Source organism: Mastomys coucha, unplaced genomic scaffold, assembly GCF_008632895.1.
Source record: "Mastomys coucha isolate ucsf_1 unplaced genomic scaffold, UCSF_Mcou_1 pScaffold12, whole genome shotgun sequence".
Taxonomy (NCBI): Eukaryota; Metazoa; Chordata; class Mammalia; order Rodentia; family Muridae; genus Mastomys; species Mastomys coucha.
In genome coordinates, this window is record NW_022196894.1 from 33,535,383 (window position 1) to 33,563,283 (window position 27,901).

General features: G+C 42.2%; 1 protein-coding gene and 1 pseudogene across 2 annotated transcripts in view; both read right to left on the bottom strand.

Annotated features, from left to right (window-relative positions):
- Positions 1–1,129: 1,129 nt before the first annotated feature.
- Positions 1,130–2,722, bottom strand: LOC116085867 (annotated as a pseudogene).
- Positions 2,723–2,849: 127 nt separating this feature from the next.
- The window catches only part of Parp14 (poly(ADP-ribose) polymerase family member 14), a 35,729-nt gene continuing 10,677 nt past the window's right edge, over positions 2,850–27,901 (bottom strand). The window contains exons 5-17 of one of the 2 annotated variants that reach the window (XM_031363783.1): positions 24,565–24,801; positions 20,271–22,522; positions 18,443–18,682; positions 17,694–17,915; positions 14,494–14,569; positions 13,737–13,886; positions 13,225–13,287; positions 12,743–12,910; positions 10,275–10,496; positions 9,588–10,187; positions 8,119–8,252; positions 5,978–6,152; positions 2,850–4,905 (exon numbers count right to left, since the gene is read on the bottom strand). In XM_031363783.1, the coding sequence (XP_031219643.1) occupies positions 4,616–4,905; positions 5,978–6,152; positions 8,119–8,252; positions 9,588–10,187; positions 10,275–10,496; positions 12,743–12,910; positions 13,225–13,287; positions 13,737–13,886; positions 14,494–14,569; positions 17,694–17,915; positions 18,443–18,682; positions 20,271–22,522; positions 24,565–24,801 (4,829 nt within the window). In that variant the 3' untranslated portion in view covers positions 2,850–4,615. The remainder of the gene's footprint in view (positions 4,906–5,977; positions 6,153–8,118; positions 8,253–9,587; positions 10,188–10,274; positions 10,497–12,742; positions 12,911–13,224; positions 13,288–13,736; positions 13,887–14,493; positions 14,570–17,693; positions 17,916–18,442; positions 18,683–20,270; positions 22,523–24,564; positions 24,802–27,901) is intronic. The other variant, XM_031363784.1, reaches the window with a different exon arrangement.

Consider the following 27,901-nt stretch of genomic DNA (forward strand, 5'->3'; position numbering starts at 1 on the left):
GCCAAGAGACCATCTGCTGCTCAAATATCACAGTGGACTTAATTCTTAAAAGCTGCTGTAGCCTAAGTGAGCAGGAGTCAACAGAGCCAGGCTTGGCCACATTCAGACGCTCCCAAAAGCACTTTACAGCTGCTCACGTCCCTGGGTTTTAACTGGCCTACAGTAATCTTATTAAAGTTACAGCCTTAAGACTGTACAGCTTTTTGTAGAGGCTTTTTTTTTTCTTTTTTAGGTATTCTATGTTCAAGTGAACATAATTCCATTTGCAAAATATCATTGCTAATGTCTTTTCTATAAAATATGGTTGGCAAAATAAAAAAGGGACAGAAAGGGGCCAAGTAGGTATGTTTTTAACTTTCAGAGAACGGTACCAGAGCACACGTCATATATTGTTGATGAAGAAAAGCTGAAAAAAATACACTTGGTAATTCATGCACAACTTGAGCTTAGAAGTCTCCTGAGGCTTGAGGAAAGCATTAGTTTTCCTAATCACATGCCTCGGTAAAACAGACTATAAAGCTGCACATGCATTTTGTTTTAAGAGTGCACGCATGTTTTTCAAAACAAAATGTGAGGCAGTTAAGCAAAGGAAAAACAATACCAAAATACCTTCACAAACAAACCTGACCTGCAGCCTCTGTCTTGTGCAGAAAATGTCCAATAAGATGTAAAATGCAGCATACATAGTCACATAATCTAGAAACTTCCTGTGATAATTTAATGCAAATTGCACTTGACGGTTCACCACAACAATGGAAAGCTGGTCCCCTGTTGGTCTGCACAGTCCTTGAGCCCCAAACTGAAGTTGAAGTCACCAGTGAAATAAATGATTTGGATAGAAAGTTTGCAGCTAGCCGGGCAGTGGTGGCGCACACCTTTAATCCCAGCACTTGGGAGACAGAGGCAGACAGATTTCTGAGTTTGAGGCCAGCCTGGTCTACAGAATGAGTTCCAAGACAGCCAGAGCTACACAGAGAACCCCTGTCTGGGAAAAGAAAGAGAGAGAGAGAGAGAAAGAGAGAGAGAGAGGAAGGAAGGAAGAAAGGAAGAAAAAGAAAGAAAGGAAGAGAGAAAGGAAGGAAGGAAGAAAGAAAGAAAAAAGAAAGAGGAAAAGAAGGAAAGAAAAAAAGAAAGAAAAGTTTGCAGCTGTGCTCAACCAGCTGGCTCCACCCTCAGGGTGTGGTCTAACCCTGAACACTGCCTTGTCCTGTTTCTTTGTGGGACTCATCCTCAGGCTGGTAGTCATACCAGCTGGTAGCTCTGTGTGCTCTTCCACTTCCACAGGGCATCCTGAAAAGGGACCAGCATCTCTTCTCCACTTTTGCTTCTCACAACTTGCTGAGCTTTCATGACCTTGGTTGATATGATCGCTGATGCCAAAGCCTCTGCTTTCAAATCTGAACGGATTCACACCACACATCTTTGAACAGCCCCTTGAAAACTAAAGCTAATAACACCTTTATTTATTTATTTATTTATTTATTTATTTATTTATATTTATTTATTTATTTATTTTTGGTTTTTCAAGACAGGGTTTCTCTGTGTAGCCCTGGCTGTCCTGGAGCTCACTCTGTAGACCAGGCTGGCCTCGAACTCAGAAATCCACCTGCCTCTGCCTCCCAAGTGCTGGGATTAAAGGTGTGCGCCACCACGCCCGGCTAATTTTTTTAAAAGATTTATTTATTATTATACATAAGTACACCATAGCTGACTTCAGTCACAAGAAGAGGTTGTCAGATCTCATTACAGATGGTTGTAAGCCACCATGTGGTTGCTGGGATTTGAACTCAGAACCTTTGGAAGAACAGTCAGTGCTCTTACTGGTTGAGCCATCTCACCAGCCCCAACACCTTTAATTCTTATTAAAGCCTCTTCACATAGATTCCACCGAGACTTATCATCAAGACCATCTATGTGCAGAAAAAAAACTGAGCTTTTCTTGTATGTGAATTCATTTCATTAAAACTATCACCATCAGCCATACTGGAGGATTGAAGAATGTCAGATTTCTGAAACCAGAAGTTTCGTTTCTCCTGGAGTTGTAGTCTTCTGGATGACATCCTGCAAGCTCAACATCATCCCAGTTCTCCCTTCATCTTCTCTCTGTTCGCCTGACATGCAGTATTGGAGCGCAAGCAAAGCTCAGTAAATAAGGGGGGGTTGGATGGTCCATAAATAAAATAAGGCCAGGCAAACATCCCTGATCCTGGAAGATGGCTCTTCTATTTAATGGATCTGCTGCTAAATCCCGTAGCTAGTTAACTACTGCCAGAGCATCAGCCTCTTCATTCATAGTAGAAGAGGATGAATTCATCTTCTATGACACACACACGGAGACAAAGCTTCTCAAATTCCTCCAGAGCTCCAGGCATCCGGCACCTGCGGCAGCATCAGAGCCACCCCCACCAGCAGAGGACGATGGGTGGCGGAACCTGAGTTTAGGTTTTAATGGGATTTATGTACAAAGGGGCTACAAAGGCAAAAGCACCTGGACCCCAAAGTCCTGGTGTGGCAGTCCTGGTGTCAGAGCTGTTGGCATCTTTGAGGTGCTTGCTGGAAGCAGACTCTAGATGGCATGGAGTGTCCCTCGGGTGACCACGGAACATAGGCTTACAGTAAGCTATCAAGACCTGTCACTGGCTCCGGGCTCGCTGCTCGTCAAAGAGACTTCTAACCCTTACCTGCATTGTGCCCTTCCAGTAATTTCCAAGTGAACAGTAGCACCTTAAGGGTCCCTTGGTGCTATCTTATTTGGTTCTGACTTTCTACCAGCAGTGGCCACTGTATGTCATTGAGCTGCTTCTATGTTTGCTCTTCACAAGAAAAATGATTCCAAGAGACATTGATTATGTAATTATGTAACTTTACTAGGAAGTGAAGAAAATGACAATGGTGTATTTACTTTGACTGACAGTGACTGTAATAACATTTCTTAGCTGGGTCTTTATTCTTCAATGTAACATCCCACTATCATTCAGCCTAGTCCTGGGTTAACCAAACCACTGGAGGAAAAAAGCAAATGAAAACAAGTGTCGCCCTTTCCTCCCATCTCTTCAGGCCATCCTTAGTGGCACTGCTGAGGAAGCCCCCTCTCAAGCCAGTCTCTGCCAGTCCACTTAGACATAGCAGCCAGGGTCTCAAGGCCTCCGTGTCAATGGGACAACAATGGGGGCCCCTCTCTCTGCTTGAAGTCCACTGGTGATGCCTGTGGTGGGAACCAGCACATTAATCCCCCCAACATCTAGAGTGTACCATCTGGGAACATTACACGGCATGAGCTCCATGGCCTAGAAAACAAGGAAATCTGGGTTTGCCTTACAGACCACCCGAGATAACTTCTGAAGCAGCAAGCACACGCTTATCTCAAGACCAGGCTCAGTTGGCAGGCTCAGTTGGCTGCCTCTGCAGTTCCTGCCTCAGTGACCTCAGGCAAGACCATGTCTTGTACTCTGAGCATGTTCCTAAGCCTTGAAATAATGGAATAATTCTTGCAAAGCACTGTTGATGGGAAGAAAATCATGTATGTTAACACACCTCTTATTCTACCTGGTAAAGGTCCAGGCACTCAATAAATAGCATTGAGTCTGAAATGTACAGGAGGAAATTAAAAGAATAACTTAAGCACAACCTCCCACCACTACCACCAATAAGTAGCCAAAGCAGGAAGATAATGAGTTCAAGCCTTGCTAGGGTGACTTAGTGGGATCCTGCGTCAAAACAAGAGGGCTGGGAATATAGTCCAGGGGTAGAGTGCTTGCCTGGCTCGTGTGAGACCCTGGGTAATCTCTGGCACCACAAGAAATAATTCGCATCCAACAGATACTGGTAGTAAGTTATCAGAATGACTGACTTATACATAAAGCTTTCAAGTTACCACAAGCTGGCCTGCCACAGGAAAGATGCTAGCCGATAGATACCCTTAGAGTTGACTCATTTTCACACAGTAGAAGACCAGTTACCACTAGAGAGGTAGCAGGCACGATCCCATTTCTTCCCTCAGTAGGCTGAATACTGGTGTCAACATTAAAAGGGCCCACTGGCAGTTGGGGCCAGGGTTTGAGCTGTGCCTCTCTTTGGGGATTGGGGGTGGGGCTCAGTTCAGTTCTCACAGACCCAGAACCACACGCCAATACCCAGTTGGTACATAACCCTGGCTGGAGCCGTCGAACCCACACAACACAGCTCTGTGAGCGAAGAACGAAGTTGTCTGTCTTGGAATCTGTTCGGTTGGCAGCCAGGAAGCTTGGCTCAGTGGTACTGGGTCCCACAACACGGTGGCGCTCTGACACGATTCCACTGGTGGCGGCTGGGATCGTGGGGCTTTCTGGACGTGCAGAAAGGGGTTACTGTCCCTCCAGAACATAAAAGTCTGTTCTTTTCCACAGATTCGAGGTTTGTATTTGTGAACGCAGTTACAGCTGTTACCTGTTTTAAATTCTCAAGTGTTTGGCTCTCAAGTAGATTCGTTTCACTATGGAGGAGCAGCTGAGGAAACATGTCCATGGCAAAGAAAGACCTTGTGCTCTTAGAGAAAGCTTAAGGAGAAAAACAGCTAACATTTGTCTTACGGCAGATACATGAACACCCGATGTCTTTCGGAAGGCACCCCAAAGTGTTACCGCCTAAATGTGATAAGATATTCAGGGTATGCTTGGTTGTCATAAAACACTACAAATATACTTGGACTTTTACAATTATCTGTGACAGTGTCGTACAAGTCAGTAGCATTTTGAGGGTTCCTTGAAGGAGGCACAATCAGTGATGAGTTTCCATTTGTGTAGTTTCCAGTGAGAACCCGCACATAATACATATGCTTTCTCCCATTGACATCTGGTCTGGAATATGTGTCATTGGCAGAATACGAAGCATTGACAGCAAAATAGGTTCCATTCCCATAGGCCGTAGCTGTAAAGAGAAAAACATGTTAAAGAAATTCGGTATAGCATATAAATCAACATGTTTGTTTGGGTTCTTTTTTTTTTTTTCTTCCTTTTAAAAATTAGTTTTCCCTCAAAGGGGCAATCAAGTCCTTGAGGTGAAATATGTTAGTTTTACTATTAAAATTAGCTCCAGTCCGGCCGACAATGGTGTAAGGAGCACAGTGAACCCACATGGTGGGTTCTCCCAGCCAGCATCCCATTTAGAGCAGCTGATTCTATGTGTTTTTACTGGTAATGCCTAGGTAACTGTTACCTGGCTAGCCTGCATTCTGTGCTGTTACTAATATTATACGGAAACTTTCTCATATGTTTCTGCTGTTACTAGGAAATTTTTTTCATGCCTAAGTTGGTTACATACTCTGTTATGTTCTGTACCCTGGGAAACCAATTATGACAGAAGTCAGTAGAACTGCCTTGTATAATTACCCACAATAAGCTTGGACCTGAACCAACCACCCAGGAGCACTTCCTACACCTGAATATGACTTTTTATAGTATTTATAAAAATACTATATAATACTTTGTAAGCTGCCCCTGGGATGGACTCCAACTATTCGTAATAAGACTTCCATTTTAAGTAGTGATCAGTAAAGTTTAAGTTCCCAGCACCTCCCTGGGAACTGACATCTTACATGGCAGAGAGAGAGAGACATGTGCATGGGTAACTGACATCTTACATGGCAGAGAGAGACATGTGCATGGGTAACTGACATCTTAGTTGGCAAGTTAAGGCATGAATGTTATACAAGGCAAGTTCCCTGCCACAGCTGAATACGCCAACCAATGGGAGCAGGATAAGTGTACAAGAGACATATCCCTAAGGAAGTGCCCTCTCCCTAAATCCTGATTGGTACAATATCTTGGCACAGATGTGTGTAGATCTAGGACCTTGACTCAATGCTATAGTCAGCTCCCAAGTCTGACCTGTGGCCCTGATTGGTCAGTCTTGGGGTATGCTGTTCAACAAACCATCCCTATTTGACCAGAGATTGGTGTTTGAGCGGTTTGTGCAGCAATTCCCAGACCCCAACGTTTACCGTTCTTCCCAGCATAGCTGCGGTTAAATCCATTACTGTTGAGCTGTGGCACAGAGATAGCCTCCGTTCCATGGAAGAGATGCTTCTCATTTCTTACATTGCCATTCTTTTCATCCATAACTTTTTTGAATGCCTGGTACCTACTCCAAAGAGCTGGATTCTGAATCCTTTCAATCTGTAAGTTAATAAAGAAAAGTGTGCCCAGAGCTCTTGCCAGTGAGAGCAAATAAAATAGCATCATTGTCTTTCATAAACACAAATTACCCTCAGTTGCAAATGCAGTGCCAAGTGAGTGTCCTATGTTCGCAAATCTTTTAGGACTGATAAGACAGCTCAGTAAGCATATGGTGGCATGAGTTTGATCCCTAACATTGGAAGTGAAGAACTGACTCCACAAAGTTATGGCCCTCACGTGTGCCAGCCACACACCCCACATGGACCCACACATAGACAAGGCTCTTACTGGCCTGCCACTCATCAAGTTAGGCAGGTTGGCCAATGAGCCCCAGGGATCACTCATGTTCTCCATGAAGCTCTGCGGCAACAAGAATGGACTAGTGCACTTGGATGTCTTACATGGAGTCTAGGGATTGAAGGCAGACCCTCATGGTAACATGGCAAGCAATTTGCCAACTGAGTTATATATAATTTTCCCTCTAATAGTGTCCAGTACTTGGAGGATTAATGAATAAATATCATGACTTAAGAGGCGATTCTGGAACTACATGGTGAGACCCTGTCTCTAAGCATCAAAAACCTAAGGAATAAAAAAGGCACAACCACTGTCCAGTTCAAAGTCTCAACACTTCCACACATTTTTATATGATTTAGTATTTTTACATCATTTCTCCTTTGTATTATTTACCCAACTGTTTCTCATCTTCAACTGTGTTGAAAAAAAAAAAAAAAACAATTTTATATTCACTCATCTTAAATTTTGTCATTTAACTCAGTTTTTCAAACTTTCAAATTTTTTGGTTTGAAATTTCCAGTTTTTTAATTTAGAATTTTTTTAAAGACACATTTTTTTTAAAGATTTATTTATTACTATAAATAAGTACACTGTAGCTATCTTCAGACGCACCAGAAGAGGGTGTCAGATCTCATTACGGGTGGTTGTGAGTCAACATGTAGTTGCTGGGATTTAAACCCAGGACCTTCGGAAGAGCAGTCAGTGCTCTTACCTGCTGAGCCATCTTGTCAGCCCTAATTTAGAATTTTAAAAGAGCTGTTTCTTAAAAACAGTACATAATTATTTCAGACTTGGTGGTATATAGTTCAGTGGAAGGATGAATGCTTAGTGTATATGAGACCCTAGGTACAATTTCCAGCACTGTGGAAAAAAAGAAAGGGCAGGAAGGAAGAAAAATAAATCTTCAACTTTTTTTTTTAGTAGATGTATTGTCAGCCATTAGCTCTTGGGCATCCTGTCAATCAAATTTACTCGCTCACCAATAGCTACCAGAAGATGCAAGGGAGGTGAAGACAAGGATTTGATGAGACAGGATTCCAGAGGGAAGAGAGATACAAAATGAAGCAATGAAGTCCAAGGATTAGTGGAATCATTTCTTCAAAATGTCTAAAAGGAAATAACTGCCAAGTCAGAATTCTATACCCAACAAAAATGTCCTTCAAAAAATTGAAGGCAGGGCCAGGGAAATGACTCAGAAGGTAAAAATGGCTTCCCTGCAAGCCTAGTGTCCTGAATCTAACCCCCAGAACCTATGTAAAGCTGGAAAGGAAAGAACAAACCACACAAACTGAACTGATTCTAAGTAATAAAAATATGATACAGAGTAAAAGGGGGCTTATTTTTAATTTTAGATTATATACATTTGGGGTTGGCACATATAAGTACAGGTGCTCACAGAGGCTAGAAGAAGAATAAATCAAAAACATATTGCCACTGAGTTCAAGGAAAAGCATAATTTCAGAGTGCTGGTGCTGCACTGTCAGGCTGTTGGAAGCTACCTGATATGGATCTAGAAACCAAACCTGGAACGTGGAGTCCTCTGAGAGAGCAATACAAGATCTTGACACCTAGGCCACCTCTACAGACCCATTCTGTGAGTGAGCTCATAGAGAATCACCATCTCAGTTATCGCCACCATTAGGAAACTCCTCGTCAACAGCCGACTCACCTTCTCTATGACAAAGTTGGAGCAGGTCTGACGGAAGGCGCTTGCCACCATGTTGTATTCAGGATCGCCGGTTTGCAGGCTCACCACAAGCAATGTGTTCTGCTTCATGTCACTCCAATTGGCAGGGATTTCAGCTGCAAAGTAGACATTTAGTAGATTTGCAATATGCTTTGCCTTGAAAAACCCTGCCTCCCTCTTGGGTTGCAATCTCATAATTCCATGTACTCAAGAAATTCCTTATCTTTCTAAAAGGATGTTTGTTAAAAGTGTGGACCATGGACCATTTGTATCAGATGAACTAGAGAGCTTCTTCAAAGGAGGAGGTAGATTGGAGGTAGATCTCTTGCTTGATACATATGAGACCTAGACCCACTTCTCAGCACCCTCCACCAGAAGAAAAGCTCCTGATATATCAAGTTAAGGTTTCCTAGGGTTACAGCCTCTGTCTATACCTTCTATTCTTATCATACTAAGGTGTAAGAACTGACTACACACTCTAACTTACCCTCATTCACTGCTCAGCCTCTACTGATTAATTTAACAAATTAATAACCTAACTTGTTTTGGGTAGCCTCTGCAGTTTTGCATATGCATGGGTTTCAGCCAGAACACCTCATTACCACCAGAGGGTAGTCTACATGTATCTCCTCATTTGTCTTATGACATACTTAAGAGGTAGGCGGGTGGGTGGGTAGGTGGTAGGGTTTGTCTACGACAGACTGCAGAATACCACATGTGGTGTGTCATTCCTCCAGAGCTGCTCAGAATCTGAGGGGTTCACTCATATTGATTCTACAGAAAATGAATGTCATCTATAAGAAGACAAAGAGGGCTTCTATGGTTTGAAGGTAGGAATGACTGTCTATAGAAAATCTGTAGGCTGCTTCCTGACTGGTATCCAAGAACCTTTTGCTCAGGAAAGAAAAGACAACTTGGGAGTAAACGCTAACAAATCTGTCCTCTCCTTGGCCTTTGTGTTCTTGACAATCTTAGGCCACTTTCTTCCTAAAACTATTGTTTTTCTATTTCTGACTAGGGCAGCCATCATTTCCCCCAAAAGAGCTGGCTCCATAAACTTTATAAGCTGTGGAGCTGGGAGCAGATGCAAGGTTAGCTGTGGTTACTATCAATGGTTGTTCTTGGGCAGCCGACTTAATCCATGTTACACTTTCCTGGCCATGGTGTATACTCTGGAAATACAGAGACCAAGATTTTAAAATGAATTGTATCTACTTGAAATTTTAATGTGGCAGGGCACGGTGGTGAAAGCCTTTAATCCCAGCACGTGGGAGGTAGAAGCAGGTTGTGACTATGAGGCCAGCCTGCACTACACAGAGCTCCAGACCAGCCATGGTTACATCGTGAAACACTGTCTTAAAAAACAAAATAAAAACTGCTGTGTTTCTAAAATCGTGTTAGACTCAGAGTCTGAGTAATGTCAGGCCGATGTGCTTAAGCTTTTAACTTACCTTCAGCTTTGACGCGGCGCTGAACAGTGAAACTCTGTCCTTGGGAAGCTGTGGCTATATTTGTGCTCAAGTCCACCGTGAAGTCCTGATTATGAATTTTGACAACCGTGTTCTTCTTCTTTGCTTTCCACGCATCCTCCAATTGCATGTTGGGTATTTTGTCAAAACACTGTGTGATGTTATTATCAATATATTGCCATTCCACAAATGTAGAGACATAGTCTGCCTGGTTTTCCTTTTCTTTAGCCAATCGAATGCTCTTGATCATGCCGTCAATCTCATCTCTAGCTTCTACCACGTCTCTGCTAATTCCCGAGACTTCAATCGAAGGTTTCTTCTGGTTCAGCTCAATGGTGATGTTCAGCTTCTTCTGCATCTCATTCAGTTTCTTGTACTCCTCGATGTCAAAGTCTCTGAGACACTCATCGTCACTGGTGTAGGAAAGCTGCTCTTTGGTAATCAGATTCTTTAGCCAGGAGATTGTTTTGTCCACACTGTCTACACCTGAACCACATACCTGGAAAACTGTGAGCTCTATTTTCTTTTCCAAAACCAGGGTGTTCTTTTGGGGGGAAGCTGGCTTGGGAAAGCCAAAAAAGGCTAAAGAGAAAATGGAGATTAATGTTTCTTTCACTCCCTTCAACACCAAGGTTAGAAATATGTATTTCATAAAAGCTAACAACTCACAGACAATCTTAGACATCATTGACTGCTTGGCAGGTGACTGCTTCAGAGGAGCTGGAGAGCCTTCTCTTTCTTTCATGTTGTTATAAAAAAATTGCAGGATATGGGGTTGGAAGATAACAACTTTAACTCTCTTCAGGGCCTGCACTGATTTTTTCTGGACAAATTCTTCAATGGCATCTATTATCGCTTTCGCTACTACATTTGGGTCCTGTTGAGCACTTCCTTCAAAATAAAAAAGCACATTTTTAAAAATTCAAGGTTAAGATCCACCCACAAAAGGCTGCAGCATAAACAAGGAATTCTAAAAATGCCTGCTCCCACTATAATCGATGTAGAGCTCTAATATTATGCCAGCAAATAGTTTTGAAGTCCTAGGTACTGTGGGGATGAGGTTTTGTTCCATGCTGTTTATAAGCCAACACCCCAGCAAAAAAACCCTAAAACACAACTTGTGGTTTGTGACATTCACATCTGCCCTCTTCAGCTGATCTGGCCCCCAGGGTCACTTGCTTTCCATTACAGAGCCCAGGGACTTTTCCCCCCTTGATTTACTAGTGTCCTCAAAAGGGAGGGGAAAAAAAAGAGCTACTACATCGAAACAACAATTTATCCCCGCCTCTGCTTGATCCGCATCCTTCCAGCTATCCCTGAGGACCTGATTTTCCTAAGGCACCCACTACTGTAAGCTACTTGTTATAATCTGTAATTCTGGGCTTATGAGTTATTCTGAGCCTCCAGGATGTCTTTCTTCCCCATACTCAGTCCAATGTTAGCTGTCCAGAGGATTCAAAGCTGACCTGCGAGTAGATCACTCCTGTTTTCAGCATGTTCCTGATCTTGTTTCTGGACCCCTGAAAGCCTGAGCTAGGTAAGATTGTGAAAAATCCCTTTCTAATCATGGGTGTGGCCCAAAGTGAATGGCAGCTGGCAAAGTCACATGACAGGCAATCTAAGAGTCCCCTGGGCAAGCTGGCTTGAGAGCACATTTGGATTACTCTATCCCTGTGGCGGGAAATGACAGTAGATACCTTTGACTAAGCTTGTAGACCAGTTTTGTTACAACTCCTAACAGTAGGAAAACCACAATTATGAAGTAGCAATGAAAATACTTTTATGGTTGGGGGGTAAAACACAGCATGAAGAAGGAGCTTTGCTCATTCCCTAGTGGTTTGGAGGACCTTGGAGTAAGGGAAGGGTCTGCTCTAGGTGAGGCATCGTCAGGGTCCATTTAAAAAAGGCTAAAGCTAGCAGCGGCCTTCCTGGAGGTGCTCCACCTTTTGCATGGTCTAAGATGGGTGTACTCCGAGAGGCCAGGTCCCCAAGAGGCTTCACCTTAGGGTGGCCTCTTTCAGCTGATAAGCCTTTCCTGTCATTAAATTAATACAATAATCCCTGGGCATTTGCCCACCCTATTGAGCGGACTTTCTACAGATTAACTTAGAGAACTTTCATGAATTAATGCTGACTAGGTGAATTAATAATTTTATAGATTTCCTGATTTGATTCAAATATTCTTAGGAAGAAAGTTTTAAGAGATGGTTTTAGTTGATTAGCTAGAAAGATGTAATAAAGTTAGAATCAAGAATAGAATGGGCCCATTCCTCATAAAATAGTAAGTAGAGGCTGCATAATAAGGAATACAATAAGCTTTCACAGTTAGACTAAAAAGAGAAACGGGCTTGAGACATATTAGTGATCAAGGAAAAACATTCGTTCTAGGTCAAATCCAAGGATGAAGCCACAGGTGTGCACTATGTTAGAGCAAGGCTGTGTGAAATGGTTGCTTTGAACTTATAATGAGCTGATAGAACAAAACACTGCTTTGAACTTAATATCAATATCCTTCTGTAATTCGCATTTTGGGTAACATTTTATCTATGAGATAAGTGAGTTCGAGGATAGCCAGGGCTACACAGAGAAACCCTGTCTCAAAAACAAACAAACAAACAAACAAACATTAATTAATTAATTAATGTTAAAAAAAATATTTTTCTTTCTGTGAGCATGACTTTCTTTTCCTGGTTCACAAAAAGTTAATTGCACCAAGCCTCCTTCTCACCTGGCCAGCGAGGCTGTTAATTGTAGGAGGGTTTCTCTAACAATTAGTCCTTTATTTAATTACCTGCTGCTACCAGCAGGAATTAATTATGAAATGCATATCTGTCTGTCTGTCTGTACATATGTACAGTTAAGAATTAGAAGAGGTCAGAGTTTGTTATTGGGCATTCTTGCCAGTCCCAGATGTTTAAGTTCTGTTCCATCAGTAGTATTGATCCTATAAATCACCACCACTGTAACCGGCCCTTCTGCATCCCCCAACTTCTCCCTAGCTGCTGCTTTCCAGAAAGAGACAGAGAGAGAACTGATGCCACTCTCAGCAAGGTGTCGCTGTCATCACTCGGACTTAGGGCCAAACCCATGGGAAGTGGACATGCTGGGATAAGCTTTCAGAGCCTGTGACTACGAACCTGTACCAATAGCTGGTAGGCAGACAGATGAGTAATTCCGTTGTTCACATTCTTTCAAAACACAGGAAACTGATTTCTTGACATCATTCCCACCAACAACATGAATAATATTCTTACATTTCAATAATCCACCTCCAGTGACTATATACTCATGCTTACCCTGTTGAGCTGTGAAACATAAAACAGATTCAGATTCAGATGTCAAACCTACTCTTTGAACAAGCAAGATGTCTGATCTGGTGAGGAAACACTTTATGAATGAAAAGCCCTTGAGGTGCTATGTGTAGTGAAATTCTGTGGCTTACTTTCTGTTAACTATTGAGATGACTTTATGCTTTTAATTCAGTCTTTAATAAAATATATGATCTTAAGATTAATACATTGCCTTCCCAGCCCCAAGACCTTCCTGGGTTTCCTCACAGCCACCCCTATTCAATCTTCCCCTTCACAGTCTGGCACCAAGAAGTAGCATCGTTCCTTACCCAAGAGAGAACATTCTTGCTCCACATTTGGTCCTGCACCTTCCAAAATTGCTTTGGAGACCCCTACATGAGAAAATCAAGATGGTAACTTGACCGGAAAGAGGGCTTTTGTATCTCAACATATCCCGTCATAGAGCAATCCCACACCTGGGCATTACTGATAAAGAAGAAAGTTTCAAAAATGTTGCCATTTGTAAGAATGAATGTAGGCTTTTAATTCTGGAGGCAGAGGCAGGCTGATCTCAGTGAGTTCAAGGCCAGCCTGGTCTACAGAGCAAGTTCCAGGAAAGCCTGTCATGAAAAAATAAGAAAAAGAAAAAAGAAAGAAAGAAAGAAAGAAGGAAGGAAGAAGGAAAGAAAGAAAGAAAAGAAAGCTAGTTGAAATAGCTTTAAAGCTATTAATTAAGATAAGCAACCCCAGGCCAACAAAGGCATTTGGCTATAGAAACACTTCTTTATAGGATCTGCACACTGATTTATAACGTGACCCTGAATCCATCTCAGGTAAATACCTGATTTGAGATTAAATGTGATGGATGTTGAATTAACAATCACATCTGTCACTTCTTTGATGATGTTCCCAGTAGCCACTTGGAAGAGGATTGGGCCAATATTCATTTCATGCATTCCTAAAGTAGGGCTGGAAAGACTCCCATAGACACCTGCCCAGGAAAAAAAAAAAAAAGCAGAGTCAGTCACCAAGCCAGCAAAAGCAAGAGAAATTTGGGTTGCAGACCACCCTATCTCTCTCTGTTCTGGTTATCTTTTACTATGGTCTGGCTCTGGGCTGAACAGAAGGAGCTCTTGAGCTTAGTAGGAATGTAGGGCCAGCCTGGGCAACATAGCAAACCTCACTTCAAAACATAGTTTCAGTGAACTCCAAACAAGATAACCTCAAAAACAGCAAACCATTTGACAGAGAATTATGGCTTTGTACTGTCTCTTACTGTGCGTTTCTTGGAAAATACATATCACATTAACTATTGGAGGTGGTAGTCTCGTTGGTAATTTAAATACCCCACTGTACAGATTACATAGTTTAACCAACCTTCCCTTTTGACTCAGGTGCTATGAACAGGCCAGTGTCTTGTATATGTGCTGCCGAAGCGAGCACAGGCCAGTGTCTTGTATACTCACGTGTATGGAATATAATTTAACGTGTTCCATAGTTTGACTTATCAGCAAAATGATCACCATCACCCTTTACCTGCCACTGAACAGCTACTTAGTGACAAGAAATCACTGGTCAACCTAAAAGCTTTACTGAACCTTGTGTGTCTTCAGCCTTGGAGTTTTCATCACTAGGATCTCCATTATTCCTTTTGTCAAATTCATCTGAAAATGCCTGGAAATATAAACACAGGTTTGGCCATTAGACTCCCTGCTTGATGAATATGTTTGCTTCATTGGAGCTCTTGATTCTATATATACACATATATAATTGGAAAATATTAACTCTCAAACAATGGTATTGAATTTAGTTTTATGTTTCTAAAGTTATAAAAAAATAAACATCAATTCCTTTTCTACAAATGTGTCCTGTAAAAATAGATATATGAACCAAGATGTAAATACAAGGGTATTAACTAGAGTGTTGTTCACAACAAAAACAAGACACTTAAAACCCAGTGGAGGGCCATTTAATACACTTTCACATGCCCGAGTGCTAAAACAGTATCCATTTAAAAATTGTATCTTCCAGCCTGGCAGTGGTGGTGCACACCTTTAATCTCAGCACTTGTGGGGCAAAGGCAAGCAGATTTCTGAGTTCAAGGCCAGCCTGGTCTATAGAGTGAGTTCCAGGACAACCAGGGCTACACAAATGCCAGCCCAGGCTACTATACCCAGCAAAACTCTCAATTACCATAGATTGAGAAACCAAGATATTCTATGACAAAACCAAATTTACACAATATCTTTCCACAAATCCAGCCCTACAAAGGATAATAAATGGAAACACCAACACAGGGAGGGAACCTACACTCTAGAAAAAGCAAGAAAGTAATCTTCTTTTAACAAACCCAAAAGAAGATAAACACACAAACATAATTCCACTTCTAACAGCAAAAACCACAGGAAGCAACAATCACTATTCCTTAATATTACTTAACATGAATGGACTCAATTCCCCCATAAAAAGACATAGACAAATGGACTGGATATATAAACAGGACCCAGAATTTTGCTGCATACAAGAAATACACCTCATTGTCAAAAATAGACACTATCTCAGAATAAAAGGCTAGAAAACCATTTTCCAAGCAAATAGTCCCAAGAAACAAGCTGGAGTAGCCATTCTAATATCAAATAAAATCAATTTTCAACCAAAAGCTATCAAAAAGGATAAGGAAGAACATTTCATACTTATCAAAGGAAAAATCTACCAAGAAGAACTCTCAATTTTGAATATCTATGTTCCAAATACAAGGGCACCCACATTCATAAAAGAAACTCTACTAAAGCTCAAAACACACATCACACCCCATACAATAATAGTGGGAGACTTCAACACCCCACTTTCAGCAATGGACAGATCATAGAAACACAAATTAAACAGAGACACAGTAAACTAACAGAAGTTATGGACCAAATGGATTTAACAGTTATCTATAGAACATTTCATCCTAAAACAAAAGAATATAACTTCTTCGCAGAAGCTCATGGTACATTCTCAAAATTGACCATATAATCAGTCATAAAACAGGCATCAACAGATACAAGAAGACTAAAATAATCCCATGTATCCTATCAGATCACTACGGACTAAGGCTGGTCTTCAATAGCAACAAAAACAACAGAAAGCCCACATACACATGGAAGATGAACAACGCTCTACTCAATGATAAGTTGGTCAAGGAAGAAGTAAAGAAATTAAAGACTTTTTAGAATTTAATAAAAATGCAGGCACAACATACCCAAACTTATGGGACACAATGAAAGCAGTGCTAAGAGGAAAACGCATAGCTCTAAGTGCTTCCAAAAAGAAACTGGAGAGAGCATACACTAGCAGCTTAACAGCACACCTGAAAGCTCTAGAACAAAAAGAAACAAATACATCCAAGAGGAGTAGACAGCAGGAAAGAATCAAACTCAGAGTTGAAATCAACCAAGTAGAAACAAACAAACAAACAAAAAAACTATCGAAAGAATCAACAAAACTGGGAGCTGGTTCTTTGAGAAAATCAACAACATAGATAAACCCTTAGCCAGACTAACTAGAGGGCACCGAGACAGTATCCAAATTAACAAAATCAGAAATGAAAAGGGAGATATAACAACAGAAACCAAGAAAATTCAAAAAATCATCAGATCCTACTACAAAAGCCTATATTTAACAAGACTGGAAAACCTGGATGAAATGGACAATTTTCTAGACAGATACCAGGTACCAAAGTTAAATCACGATCAGATAAACTATCTAAACAGTCCCATAACACCTATAGAAATAGAAGCAGTCATTAAAAATCTCCCAACCAAAAATAGCCCAGGACCAGATGGGTTTAGTACAGAAATCTATCAGACCTTCAAAGACGACCTAATACCAATACTCTTCAAACTATTCCACAAAATAGAAACAGAAGGAACACTACCCAGTTCATTCTATGAAGCCACAGTTAAGCTGTGTATCCTCCCTTGGAGATGGAATGGTTTCTGTCTAATCAGGAACTTTTCACAATTTCTTTTCATAGAGGACTTCATAAGAGATTTTTTTTTCTACTTCTATCATGTTTAATATTCCAAGTAGATTTTAAAAAACTGGTTGAGTGCATATTACTTTTAGCTTTAGAAGATATCATATATATTTAAGAGGCATTTAACTAATATAAATTATTTTGATGACTAAAAAAAAAAGACTCAGCCGGGCAGTGGTGGTGCACATCTTTAATCCCAATACTTGGGAGGCAGAGGCAGGTGGATTTCTGAGGCCAGCCTGATCTACAGAGTGAGTTCTAGGACAGCCAGGGCTATACAGAGAAACCCTGTCTCAAAAGATCATAAATAAAAGACTTTATAGGTGATCAAATCCAAGTAATGACTGCTGCTTCAAGATGTTTTAGCAATAAGGTTATGTTCAAAATTAAGTAGTGAATTGTTCAGATAGAATCGTGTGTCTAGGATTTGTTTCAATGTCACATGAGAGGAATGGAAATAAGTGGAGAAAAAAAGTCAAACACCTCACCATAGAGAAATAGCAGTTGACGCTGAGTAGCAGATACACAGAAGTTCATTAAACTGGTTTATGTACTTCTGTGCGTCTTTGAAACTTTCCTGAATAAGAAGCATTTTTTTTTTGTCTCTAATTTTTCTTGAAATTTGTCATGCTACATATAACCAGTCAATGCTACTCCCACACACTCCAGTGATTGAAAATAGAGGAGATAAACATCCTACTAGACTAAGAAGAGTTAGAAGAACACAAGTCTCACACTGCCATCAGTAAAGCTGTCAGAAGCAGGCCACAACTGTACCTGAATGTTTTCATGGTCTTTTGGGTACAGCAGAAACTGAACCTCTTGTAAAGTTTTCAGTTTGTTCCTGCTACTAAATTTGAGCACTTCTGAAATTATTAATTTAGCAAATTCAGGTTTAGGAAACCCCAAATTTCCCGTTCCTATTGCTGGGAATGCAATCGATTGTAGAGACAGGTCCTCGGTGGTCCTCAGGCAGTCGCGAATGATGTTTTTCATGACCTGAAAAAGCGCAAAGCACCTCCTTAAATGGCTTATTTAGAAATGGGAGACCCTAAATAAATAAATAAATAAATAAATAAGCACTGGGAAACTTTTACAGGGAGCGCTGTCCTTTGCTTTACACTTTCGATGAAAGTTAACGGCAATCTGGAGAGGGAAACTCAGGAAAGAGACTGAAACGCCCACACAAGAATGCATCATTCCACTATGAACCAACGGGGGGTGGGGTGGGGGGAAACAGCAGCTGTCCGCACCCATCACTCTCTCCCAGCTTCAAACCCTCACCTTACTCCTCTCACCAAAATGGCACACTCCCCCTAACCCTTCCCTGACCCTCAAAAATTACTGAGCACAATAGCCAACATACATTATTGACTATGACCTACAACCACAAAGAAATGGCTAGGATATGGGGCCTGCCAAGCTCATGATGTTGTTACAGAAAAGAAGCAGACAGGAACTAACTCTAGTATGCTAAAGGAGGAGTTCAGCGAGCTACCCCATTCCCAGAAAATGCAAAGTCCTACCTTTAGTGACCACGCACTGTTGTTGCTTTTCCATTGTGGAGTCACCACATGGAAGACGTGGCGGCTGTTGAGATTACAGCCACTGGTTTGAAGAATTGTGCCCACATTGACAGAGACCCCTTGTCCTGCCTTGGTCAATTCCTCCTGGAGTTCTGGCCCAGCCTTTTCCAAGAAGGCCTGAGAAAGGGGTCCTTGGTTGAGTATAAGATCCGAGGAAATAGAGTTCACAACGGCATGGGTCTTAAAGAGAAAACCAGAGATTCTTTTCAAATTCTTCATAAAGGCATTCATCAACAATGATGTCATTTGAGCCACTTTAAATCAATGCTCAGAGCAACAAAACTCATAAAAGTCAGAGTGGAAACAATTCAAATGTCCATTGGCTAATAGGTAGTAAGGCCACCAAAGTATGTTCCTCTAACAGGACATTATTCATGATACATGCTACAACATGGATGACTCCAGAGAGCATTCCTCTCAGTGAGAGAAACTGGTCATGGAAGGTTACAAATGTATTATTGCATTTATATGGAACTTCAAGAGCAGGTGAATCTGTAGAACAGAGCCAGGTGTGGTGGTGTGGTGGTGCGTAACCCTTTAATCCCAGCACTGGGAAAGCAGAGCCAAGCAGATCTCTGAGTTCATGGCCAGTCTGATCTACAAAGAGAGTTCCAGGACAGCCAGGACTACACAGAGAAACCCTGTCTCAAAAAAAAAAAAAAAGGAAGAAAAGGGGAAAAAAAGAGGTAAATAGATAAATAAAGAGGTTAATTACATGGCTGTTATGTATTTTTAGTTTTTTCCAACCTAGTCTATGGGATATGTTACAGCACTATTTCCAGGTTAAGAATTTCAATTGTGTCATTGTTGATGACACATTGTTAATGAACAGGGACTGTTCTTGATGGGTAGTTAGAGATACTTTCTCTTGTATAGCAATTCAAAGCAAAACAGGCTTACAACATCTGGTCCATTTCATCTATTATCGTAGCCAGCGTATCCCCAACTGTCTGTCATTTGAAGGAATGGGAAAAAGCCACACCAAGCGGTGCTGATTTAGGACTTTGATCTTGGTCTTTAAACAAAGCTTTCAAGGACTGGCTAAGTAGGGACTGGAAAGATGGCCCAGCAATTAAAAACACCGTTCTTCCAGAGGATCTACATTCAGTTCTTAGCACCCATCTCAGACAGCTCACAACCACCTGTAACTCCAGCTCCAAAGAATCTGACTAGCCTCTGGGTATCCACACACATGATGTTCAGTCACATGGCCACACACACATGCACATAAATGTAAAAGGGAACAGAAATAAATCTTTCACAACCTTTCTCTACATTCTGATGCTTTTCTTCATTTCTGGTGTTGTAATAGTTTTCTTCTTTTCTTTTTTTTTTTCAAACAAGGTCTTAAGTAGTCCAAGCTAGCTTCAAATTCACTACGTAGCCAAGAATGACCTTGAATTTGAATTTCTAATCCTCCTGCCTCTACCTCCCTAATGCTGCTTTTACAGACATAGGCTACCACACCTTGTTTATTATGCAGAGCTGGGGGACTGAACTCAGGACTTCGTGACTCCTAGGTCAGCATTTGGTCAACTGAGCCACAGCCAAGCTTTCGTCTTTAAAAGTAGAACAGTAACAACAAAACGCACAGAGCTGTCTGAGAAGCAGAAAGGATGTCAGCTGACGTTTATTACAATGGAAAGGTGTTTGAAGGCCGAGTGGGACAACGTGGAATTTTCCTCTGTTCTTTCCCTTCACTTGGCCCTCAAGAACAGGTACAAACCATGTGACATCTCAGCACATGATGGTGAACAGGGACACTTACCTTAGCATTCTGCACTTTTTCTTCTATCAGGCGAATTCTCAGGCCTTCTGGAGACACCAGCAGATTGCCCTGTTTCTGGGGCGTTTTCTCAAGTGGTACTAATGCTTTTAAAGTAGATGGAGAAGCTGTGTGGGGAAGCAGGTCTTTATAGGTAGTCTTGACAGCTTCAGCAAAGGCCCCGGCAACCTTTGCAGATAGGCCCACCAGGTAAATCTTTTTCACGGTGTGTCTGTCTTGCTTATGCTGGAAGTTTTCCTTGATGGCTGAAACAATGGTTGCCACACACAGTTCTAAGGGAAAATCAAAGATTCCAGAGCTGATCGCTGGCATGGCTATGGACCGGCACTTGTACTCTTCAGCTAAAGTGAGACTTTGTTTCACAACTTTCTTCAGCAGGTTCACACACTCCAGGACCTTATCTCCCTTCCATCGAGGCCCTACTGCATGGATGACATGGCGACAAGGGAGCTTGCCTGCTTTTGAGATAACAACATTGCCAGGTAGGACGGTGCCGCCCTCTTTTACTATCTGGTCACATTCTGCTTGGAATCCTGGGCCAGCTGCCTTTGAGAGAGACTCTGCGAGACCATTGATGTGCTTCAGATGTTCATTTGCTGCATTCACTATCACATCGACAGGAAACTGACTCAGGTCTCCCTCGTGGACCATCAGTTTGACTCCGGGGGCTATGTCCCGCTGTAAGTGGCACTTCTGCTTCTTAATACTGTCTTCCTCCTCCTCTTCACCCTCGTCCTCTTTATCCTCCTCCATTTCAATGATGCATCCATACAGGCGTCTGATCTCTGTTTTGTAATATGGTTCTTTATCCTGGAAGAAGTGCCTGGCACCAGCTTTGTCAGTCTGGAATGTTTTGACACAGACTGAATCCTGGATTTCCTTGACTACATTCATGCACTCTAGAACTTTGCTCTTGAAGCCAGTTAGCAAAATGCTGTTTGGATTGTCTGTAGGCTTAAAATGTATATACACATTTGCCTTCTTTATCTTTGACAATAGCTTCTTGTCTGTCCTTAAATAGTCAATAATCAAGGACGGTTTGATTTTAATAACTCTTTCAACTTTCATCTTGTTTTCCAAATACTCAAAAAGCTGCTTATGGATTTCATTCACTTCTTTCATGCAGCCTGCAACAATGACCTCAGCCGGGGCTCCTGAAGTCAATTCATTCTTGACCATAATGGTTGCACACGAGCTGTGTCTCTTTTGCAGAGGGTGAACTTTCTTCTTCCACACATTACCTCTCAGAGCCTCCTTGTCCTCAACTTCAATGTGCTTATGACTTAAAGCATTGAGCATTTTTTCCTTGGCTTCCTCCAGATCTTTGAAAGAACTTCCAATTAAGAAAAGGTCTGTACCTCTCAGCTCGTATGTGGCAAGAATGTTCTGAGCCTCAAACAGAGTCTTGGAGAGGCTCTGACTGTCTACTTGCTGCAGAAAGGCCAAGACTTCAGAAGAAACCTGGACATCTTTTTGAACCATGGAATACACCTTTTCTTGGATGTCACACTTTACTTTGTACACATCTGCACGGAAGCCCTTGAAGCACAGGAACTGGGCCGTGGCATCATAAGAGATTTCCATGTCTGGGTACTCTTGGCTTAGATCCTTCAGGAAGCCACTGTGGTGCAAAAGATAGTGCCTTCCCGGGGAAATGGCCACTTTCTCCTTCAGACTCTGCTCTTCCCTTCTGAGCTTTTCAGTGGTACTCTCTATTAGTTCCCTGATTTTCTGGCTAATGCCTTGAATGTCTTCTGATTTTCCTGCTACGTGTAGATTCTCCTTTTCAAACTCAACCAAGACCCTGTCATCTCCTGACTCTAACTCACGCTTTATGATGTCCCATACTGGCGAGCACACTTCAAACAACTCCACTTTGTATTTAGACTTGATGCCAGAGAGCGCTGCGGTTGCATCTCTCTGCCAGGTCTTGATGCTCGGTCTATGACTGACTAAGGAGGCAGCGGGTCTGATGGTCAGTTTACCATTGATTTCAGACCATTTCAGCTCACAGTGGCAGCGCCTCATTTCATCATTTATCTCCTCGATCAGATGATTATGTTTCTGAAAGAACTTCCACAAAGGAAGGTCAAGAGACTCCTGGAAAGATGCTGGAAGCTTGACCAGAGGCTTCTCCTCACCATATAAGGCTGTACCCAGAGAGGGATAATAGGGAAATACGGACAGTGGCATCTTGTTGTAATTGTGTGTCTTGGCCATGATGATGTCTAACACTTTAAGAGCAAAACAAACAAAGTGATAAATAGCAATGATCTCAATGTCACACATTTCACAAGAACACTAAACAAAACAAATTTTTCTAGAGGATAAAAGTCCCTGGTGTTTAAAAGAACTTAAAGGCAGCATTCTCCCACAAACAGATATAAACTGATACACACTAACTTGACAAGGCAGACTTTATTTAATGCAGTAATTACTTTCTATCCTCTATACTGAAATCATGTTAGATTCAATTGTTTTCCTGAGGTCACTGATATATGTGATAAAATAAGAAACAGATACAAGGGCTGGAAAGATGTCTCAGAGGTTAAGAGCACTGGCAACTCTTCCAGAGGTCCTGAGTTCAATTCCCAGCAATGGAATTGATGGTGATGGTGGCTCACAACCATCTGTAATGGGATCCAATGCCCTCTTCTGGTGTGTCTGAAGACAGCGACAGTGTACTCACATATATAAAATAAGTAAATCTTTATAAAAAAAAAAAAAAGAAACAGATACAAACTTAGCACAAGCACTTAGTTGATGTTTGTACCAACATAAAGACCATTTTAATCCTCAGAGTGAAACATTGTAGCATCTGTCCCTTCCTGTATAGCCCAAGAATTTAACTTTCATACTTAATGTAAATTTATTAATTTTTTATTAAATTTATTAGTTATTCACAGAAGGAGCATAATTGTACCTGCACTCTGTATCACTTTCCCAGGCCTTGTGCATGGATTTAATGCCTTTAACCATGACAGTGGCCTTCTCAGGTAGAAATTCTATTACAGCCTTAGCTGCAGCTGAGAAAGCTGAGGCTGGGAAACATCAGGGTTCCATAGAATGAAGTATCTGAGCTAATTGCTAGCACGAGACAACCCAGGCCCATGTTCTTACCCCTATAACCAAATCAAAGGCATCCTCACAGTCGCTGGAGAGTCCAGCCCCAGAGGTTGCCATGAAGTGAGGCCTTCCTCCCAGCCACCACATGTGCCAGGATAGCTACCTCAACCTCAACATGCCCCTGCATGAACATGCACTCGTTCATATTCATCCCCCTCCCTCTCTTTTTCTCTCATATTATAGGACTCCCCTTACATCTCACGATTTTATAGTTGTTGGGCAAGTGTAAGTAGTAGGAGCTTGGAAATTAGCAACAACTTGAATTTAAGCAGCAACCATGATAGAAAGATGCTAAAACAAATACTGTCCTTGTGCATGACTCTGTCCTAGGGCAAGTATCAGGCCAGAGGGAAAGAAAGTGACATTCAGAGGCCCAAAGATGTAGGCCCAACCTCCTCCCATGGTGGCTCCAGAGAGGTAGGACTGGGGACAACCCGAGTGACCTTTAAAACAGACCTGGCACCACCCTGGCCAAGCACTACACGGGGGGAGGATGTTAGAGAGGAGGGGGTTGCAGGGGGTGGGTGTTAGTTTAATTCTCACAGCACTCCTCTAATGTAACTACTAATGTGCTACCTCTACAGATGAGAAAACCAAAGGTTGAAGGGTTAAAGGTCAAAAGTCAGTGAGCACCAATCCATGGTGGTCAATTCAAGTCCATCTGACTGGAGACCACTGAAGACCTCATCATCAATATGACTTTCAGTCTCCCTCCTAAGGTTATGAGAAAATGTGCCTGTAAGTCCTGCCTCCGCACAGCGATAGAAGAAGGGAGAAATATAAATGCTTTGTAGAACTATATATGTATCTTTATCTAAACTTCTTGAAATCAATTTGAGAATCAATGTGGGGAACTAAAACACACATCTATCTCTTTGTGAATATTGTCTATGAGAAGTTCTAAGAATGGCAACTCTTTCAGTCATGGATTCATGAGGCACACTACTTTGTCTCTTATCAGCTTGTGTTGTTTCAAGACAGCCTGCATCACTGCCTCATTCTGCATCAAATCCAGGTGAATGAGAGATTGATGCCATTTCTGACAGATTAGTGGTCAGATTAAGGGTTAATGACAGATTAAGGGTGTAAGTAACTGCTGGAATGGCCAACCATACGGGTTGTGCCCGGGGTTGCTGGTTGAGATACAAACCTTTGCTGTCACAAAACTCAACCAGCGCTGAACTCTCTTCAGGGAAACACTCAACTCTGGAGACCCTTCCACCCCCATTGGAAGGGTTTTCAAAGAAGAGTTTCAGATGGTAATCATCCACCCCAGGAGGCAGGTTTTCCACCCTGACTACATTCGTTGTTTCCAGAAGTCTTGGTGCAAGCTGGAGTTGTTGATTTGAGCGGTGGCTGACACAATCAACAATAAATTTTTTGGTATCTACAAAACAAATATAAAAATGAGAAAATTCCGATGACATCTCTGCACAGATTGAGATGTACTGAAGGAAGGCTTGGCTACAACTGAGAGAACTACCAACTGCTGTTATTTTCTGTCACTGAGCTGTCCTTTACCCACAGCCAACCCTCCTGAGTGCTCTCCCTGCGACCCTGCCCCTCTCCCCGAGACCTGCCCCTCTCCCCTATTTTCTCACGGAGCCCACACCCACAGCCAGGCTACCAAAGCCAAACTCATTATCTAAGTAACTCTTTCAACTTTGTCTTCATGTTACCACAAAACAAAAACCAAAAGAACTAGTCATGTCTTTGAAATCCTGCTCTTTTGTCCTTGTATATCCAACCGCCTGTGTCTGCACTGCCCTTCCCCAACACGGGAGACATCTTTGTTTCATTGTGATGCTGAGGATCAAATCAAATCATGCTACCCTAGCTATGTCTACAGCCTTCTCCACTTTTCTCACTTGGTCCTACTATTTATCCTTAAGGACTTAGCCCAACTAGTTCTCTTAAATTAACACGTTGGTCCTACGGTGTGACAATTATTGTGCTGGGATCTGGGAATAAATGAATACAAATCCTTGCTTGTATTTCACTTCCCAATGACTGAACACAAATGAATTGCCTTCTGGAGCTCTAACCGATAAAGGTGGGACTCGGGCTTGGAGTATGTGTCTATGTGGTCTCTGGTTTGAAGGAGGGTCGCCCTCTAAAGGATGGTTACCAGGTGGATAAAGGGAGGGAACAGAGGCAGCGTGGACCAGCTTAGTGTAGTTTGGACATGGTAAGGCAACACTGCTGAAGCACATACTCAGATGAGCCCAGAGATGCGCGTCCTTGTCTCCCACCCCTCACAGGTTCTACCACAGCTGAGACAACTTCTCTTTCATCTTCATTATTCGTTTACATATATGCCTCCTTCCTGCTCCCAGGCTGAGTCCTCCAGAGAGGGAACTATGATTAATTCATCGTTATGCCCCAGTTCCTAAGCTGGTACATGGCCCATAACAATGGCTATAGTTTGGATCTAAACTGTCTCAGAGGTTCGTGTTTAACAGGATTAGCCCTCAACATGATGCTAATGAGAAGTGGTGGCTCACCTAACAAGTGAGGCCTGTGGGAAATGCTCCCTTCACTGAAAGACCCTGGGCTCCTGCCGCCTCTTCGTCTCTCCTGGTCACTGAGACAAATAGTCTTCCACATGCTGTCACCATGCCTACTTCCTCACCAGAAGCCCCAGAGCAACAGGGCTAACTGATCAAGGACTGAGGCTACTCAAAACTGTGAGCTAGAGTAAACCTTGCTTTTTATAGGCTGATCAGCTCAGGTTATTTGTTACAGTAGCAGAAAGCTAACACAGTATGTGTTCAAGATTGTTGCTCCGGCCAGGCAGTGGTGGCACATGCCTTAAATCCCAGCACTTGGGAGGCAGAAGCAGGTGGATTTCTGAGCTCGAGGCCAGCCTGGTCTACAGAGTGAGTTCCAGGACAGCCAGGGATACATAGAGAAACCCTGTCTCGAAAAACCAAAAAAAAAAAAAAAAAAAAGATTGTTCCTCAATGATCATTAGCTAGGTCATTGAAATTTACATTTCCCTTTATGAGGCTGGAGAGAAGGTTCAAAGGTTAACAACACTCAGTGCCTTTGTAGAAGACTGTGAAGCGATTCAGATCCCAGCATCCCCCGGAAGCTCACAACCACATGTAACTCCAGTTCCAGGGAACCCAATGCCCTCTCCTGGCCTCTACTGGCACTGCATGCATACTAGCAAAGCATACACATAAAACAAGCAAATCTTTAAATTTATCTTTATAAGAAGTAATAACCTTGAAATAATAATGGTGCCCTTTATTGGATCCTTACCACGCCTCAAGTACTATGTTAAGCATCATCTCACTTAATCTTCCCAGGAATTTAGATAATGGTCATCCCCTTTTTATGAATGAGTGGATAAGAAACAGAGAAGATAATAACATGGTGAGCTTCATACAAGTAGTTAAGTGACAGGGCTAGAATTCTGAGCACACCTCTTGTGAGTTTGACTGACACCTCACTGCCATGGCCATGGGACATGGGGGCTTGGATCTGGAATTTGCCCTGTTCTAGGTTCTAGGTGGAGATGGTACTTGCTTGAGGCAAAGACCTCATTTTGTTTTTTCATGTCTGTGTGTGCACACAAGTGCACATGTGTGCATGCATTCGGAGGCTGGAAGACAACTTGTATGAGTCCCAGGGATCAAACTCTGGCTGTCAGGTTTGGCAGTAAGTGCCTTTGCCTGTTTTGCTGTCTTGCTGGCCAGGGCATTCATTTTCCAGGTTTCCTCATCTCTGCATGTATGACCATGAAAGGGATCTACCAGGGAGAGGTACAGTAAAGTGGTAGGAAAAAGGGGTGAGGAAGTGAGCTGCATGGGCTCAAATCCAGTTCCTCGGTCTCTCAGCACCATTGAGCCCATCGTAGGGTTATTGAGAGGAATGAAGCCTGGCAGTGGTGACTCATGCCTTAAATCCCAGCACTTGGGAGGCAGAGATAGGCCTGAGTTTAAGGCCAACCTGGTCTACAGAGTGAGTTCCAGGACAGCCAGGGCTATACAGAAAAACCCTGTCTTGAAAAACTTAGAAAGAAAGAAAGAGAGAGAAAGAGAGAGAGAGAAAGAGAGAGAGAGAGAGAGAGAGAGAGAGAGGAATAAGTTAACACATGCAGAGATTAGCAGGTGCCTGACTTACAGCAAGAACTAAGGGTAAGTTTGGTGGCATTGTTGCCTCCCAGTAAGTGCATCATGGTGACAGGTCAGTCTTTCCTCCTCCCAGAGATATAAAAAGGTCAGACTTGTTCATTTAGACTTTCTATTTCTCCCCCACCTCCCCAGCCCTATTTAGACAGTCACACCATAAAAGGCAGTCTATTGAATATACCCAAATTACTCAAAATTAATTTGTTTCTCTTTCAAAAATTTGAGGGGGAAAGCATCTATACGGGCTCAGAGACCTCTTACTCACCAGAGCAAAGGACCAACCTTTCAGAGCCATCTCAGATGTTTGGGTGTGGGGCACAGAAATTTGCTATGGCAGTGGCCCCTGGA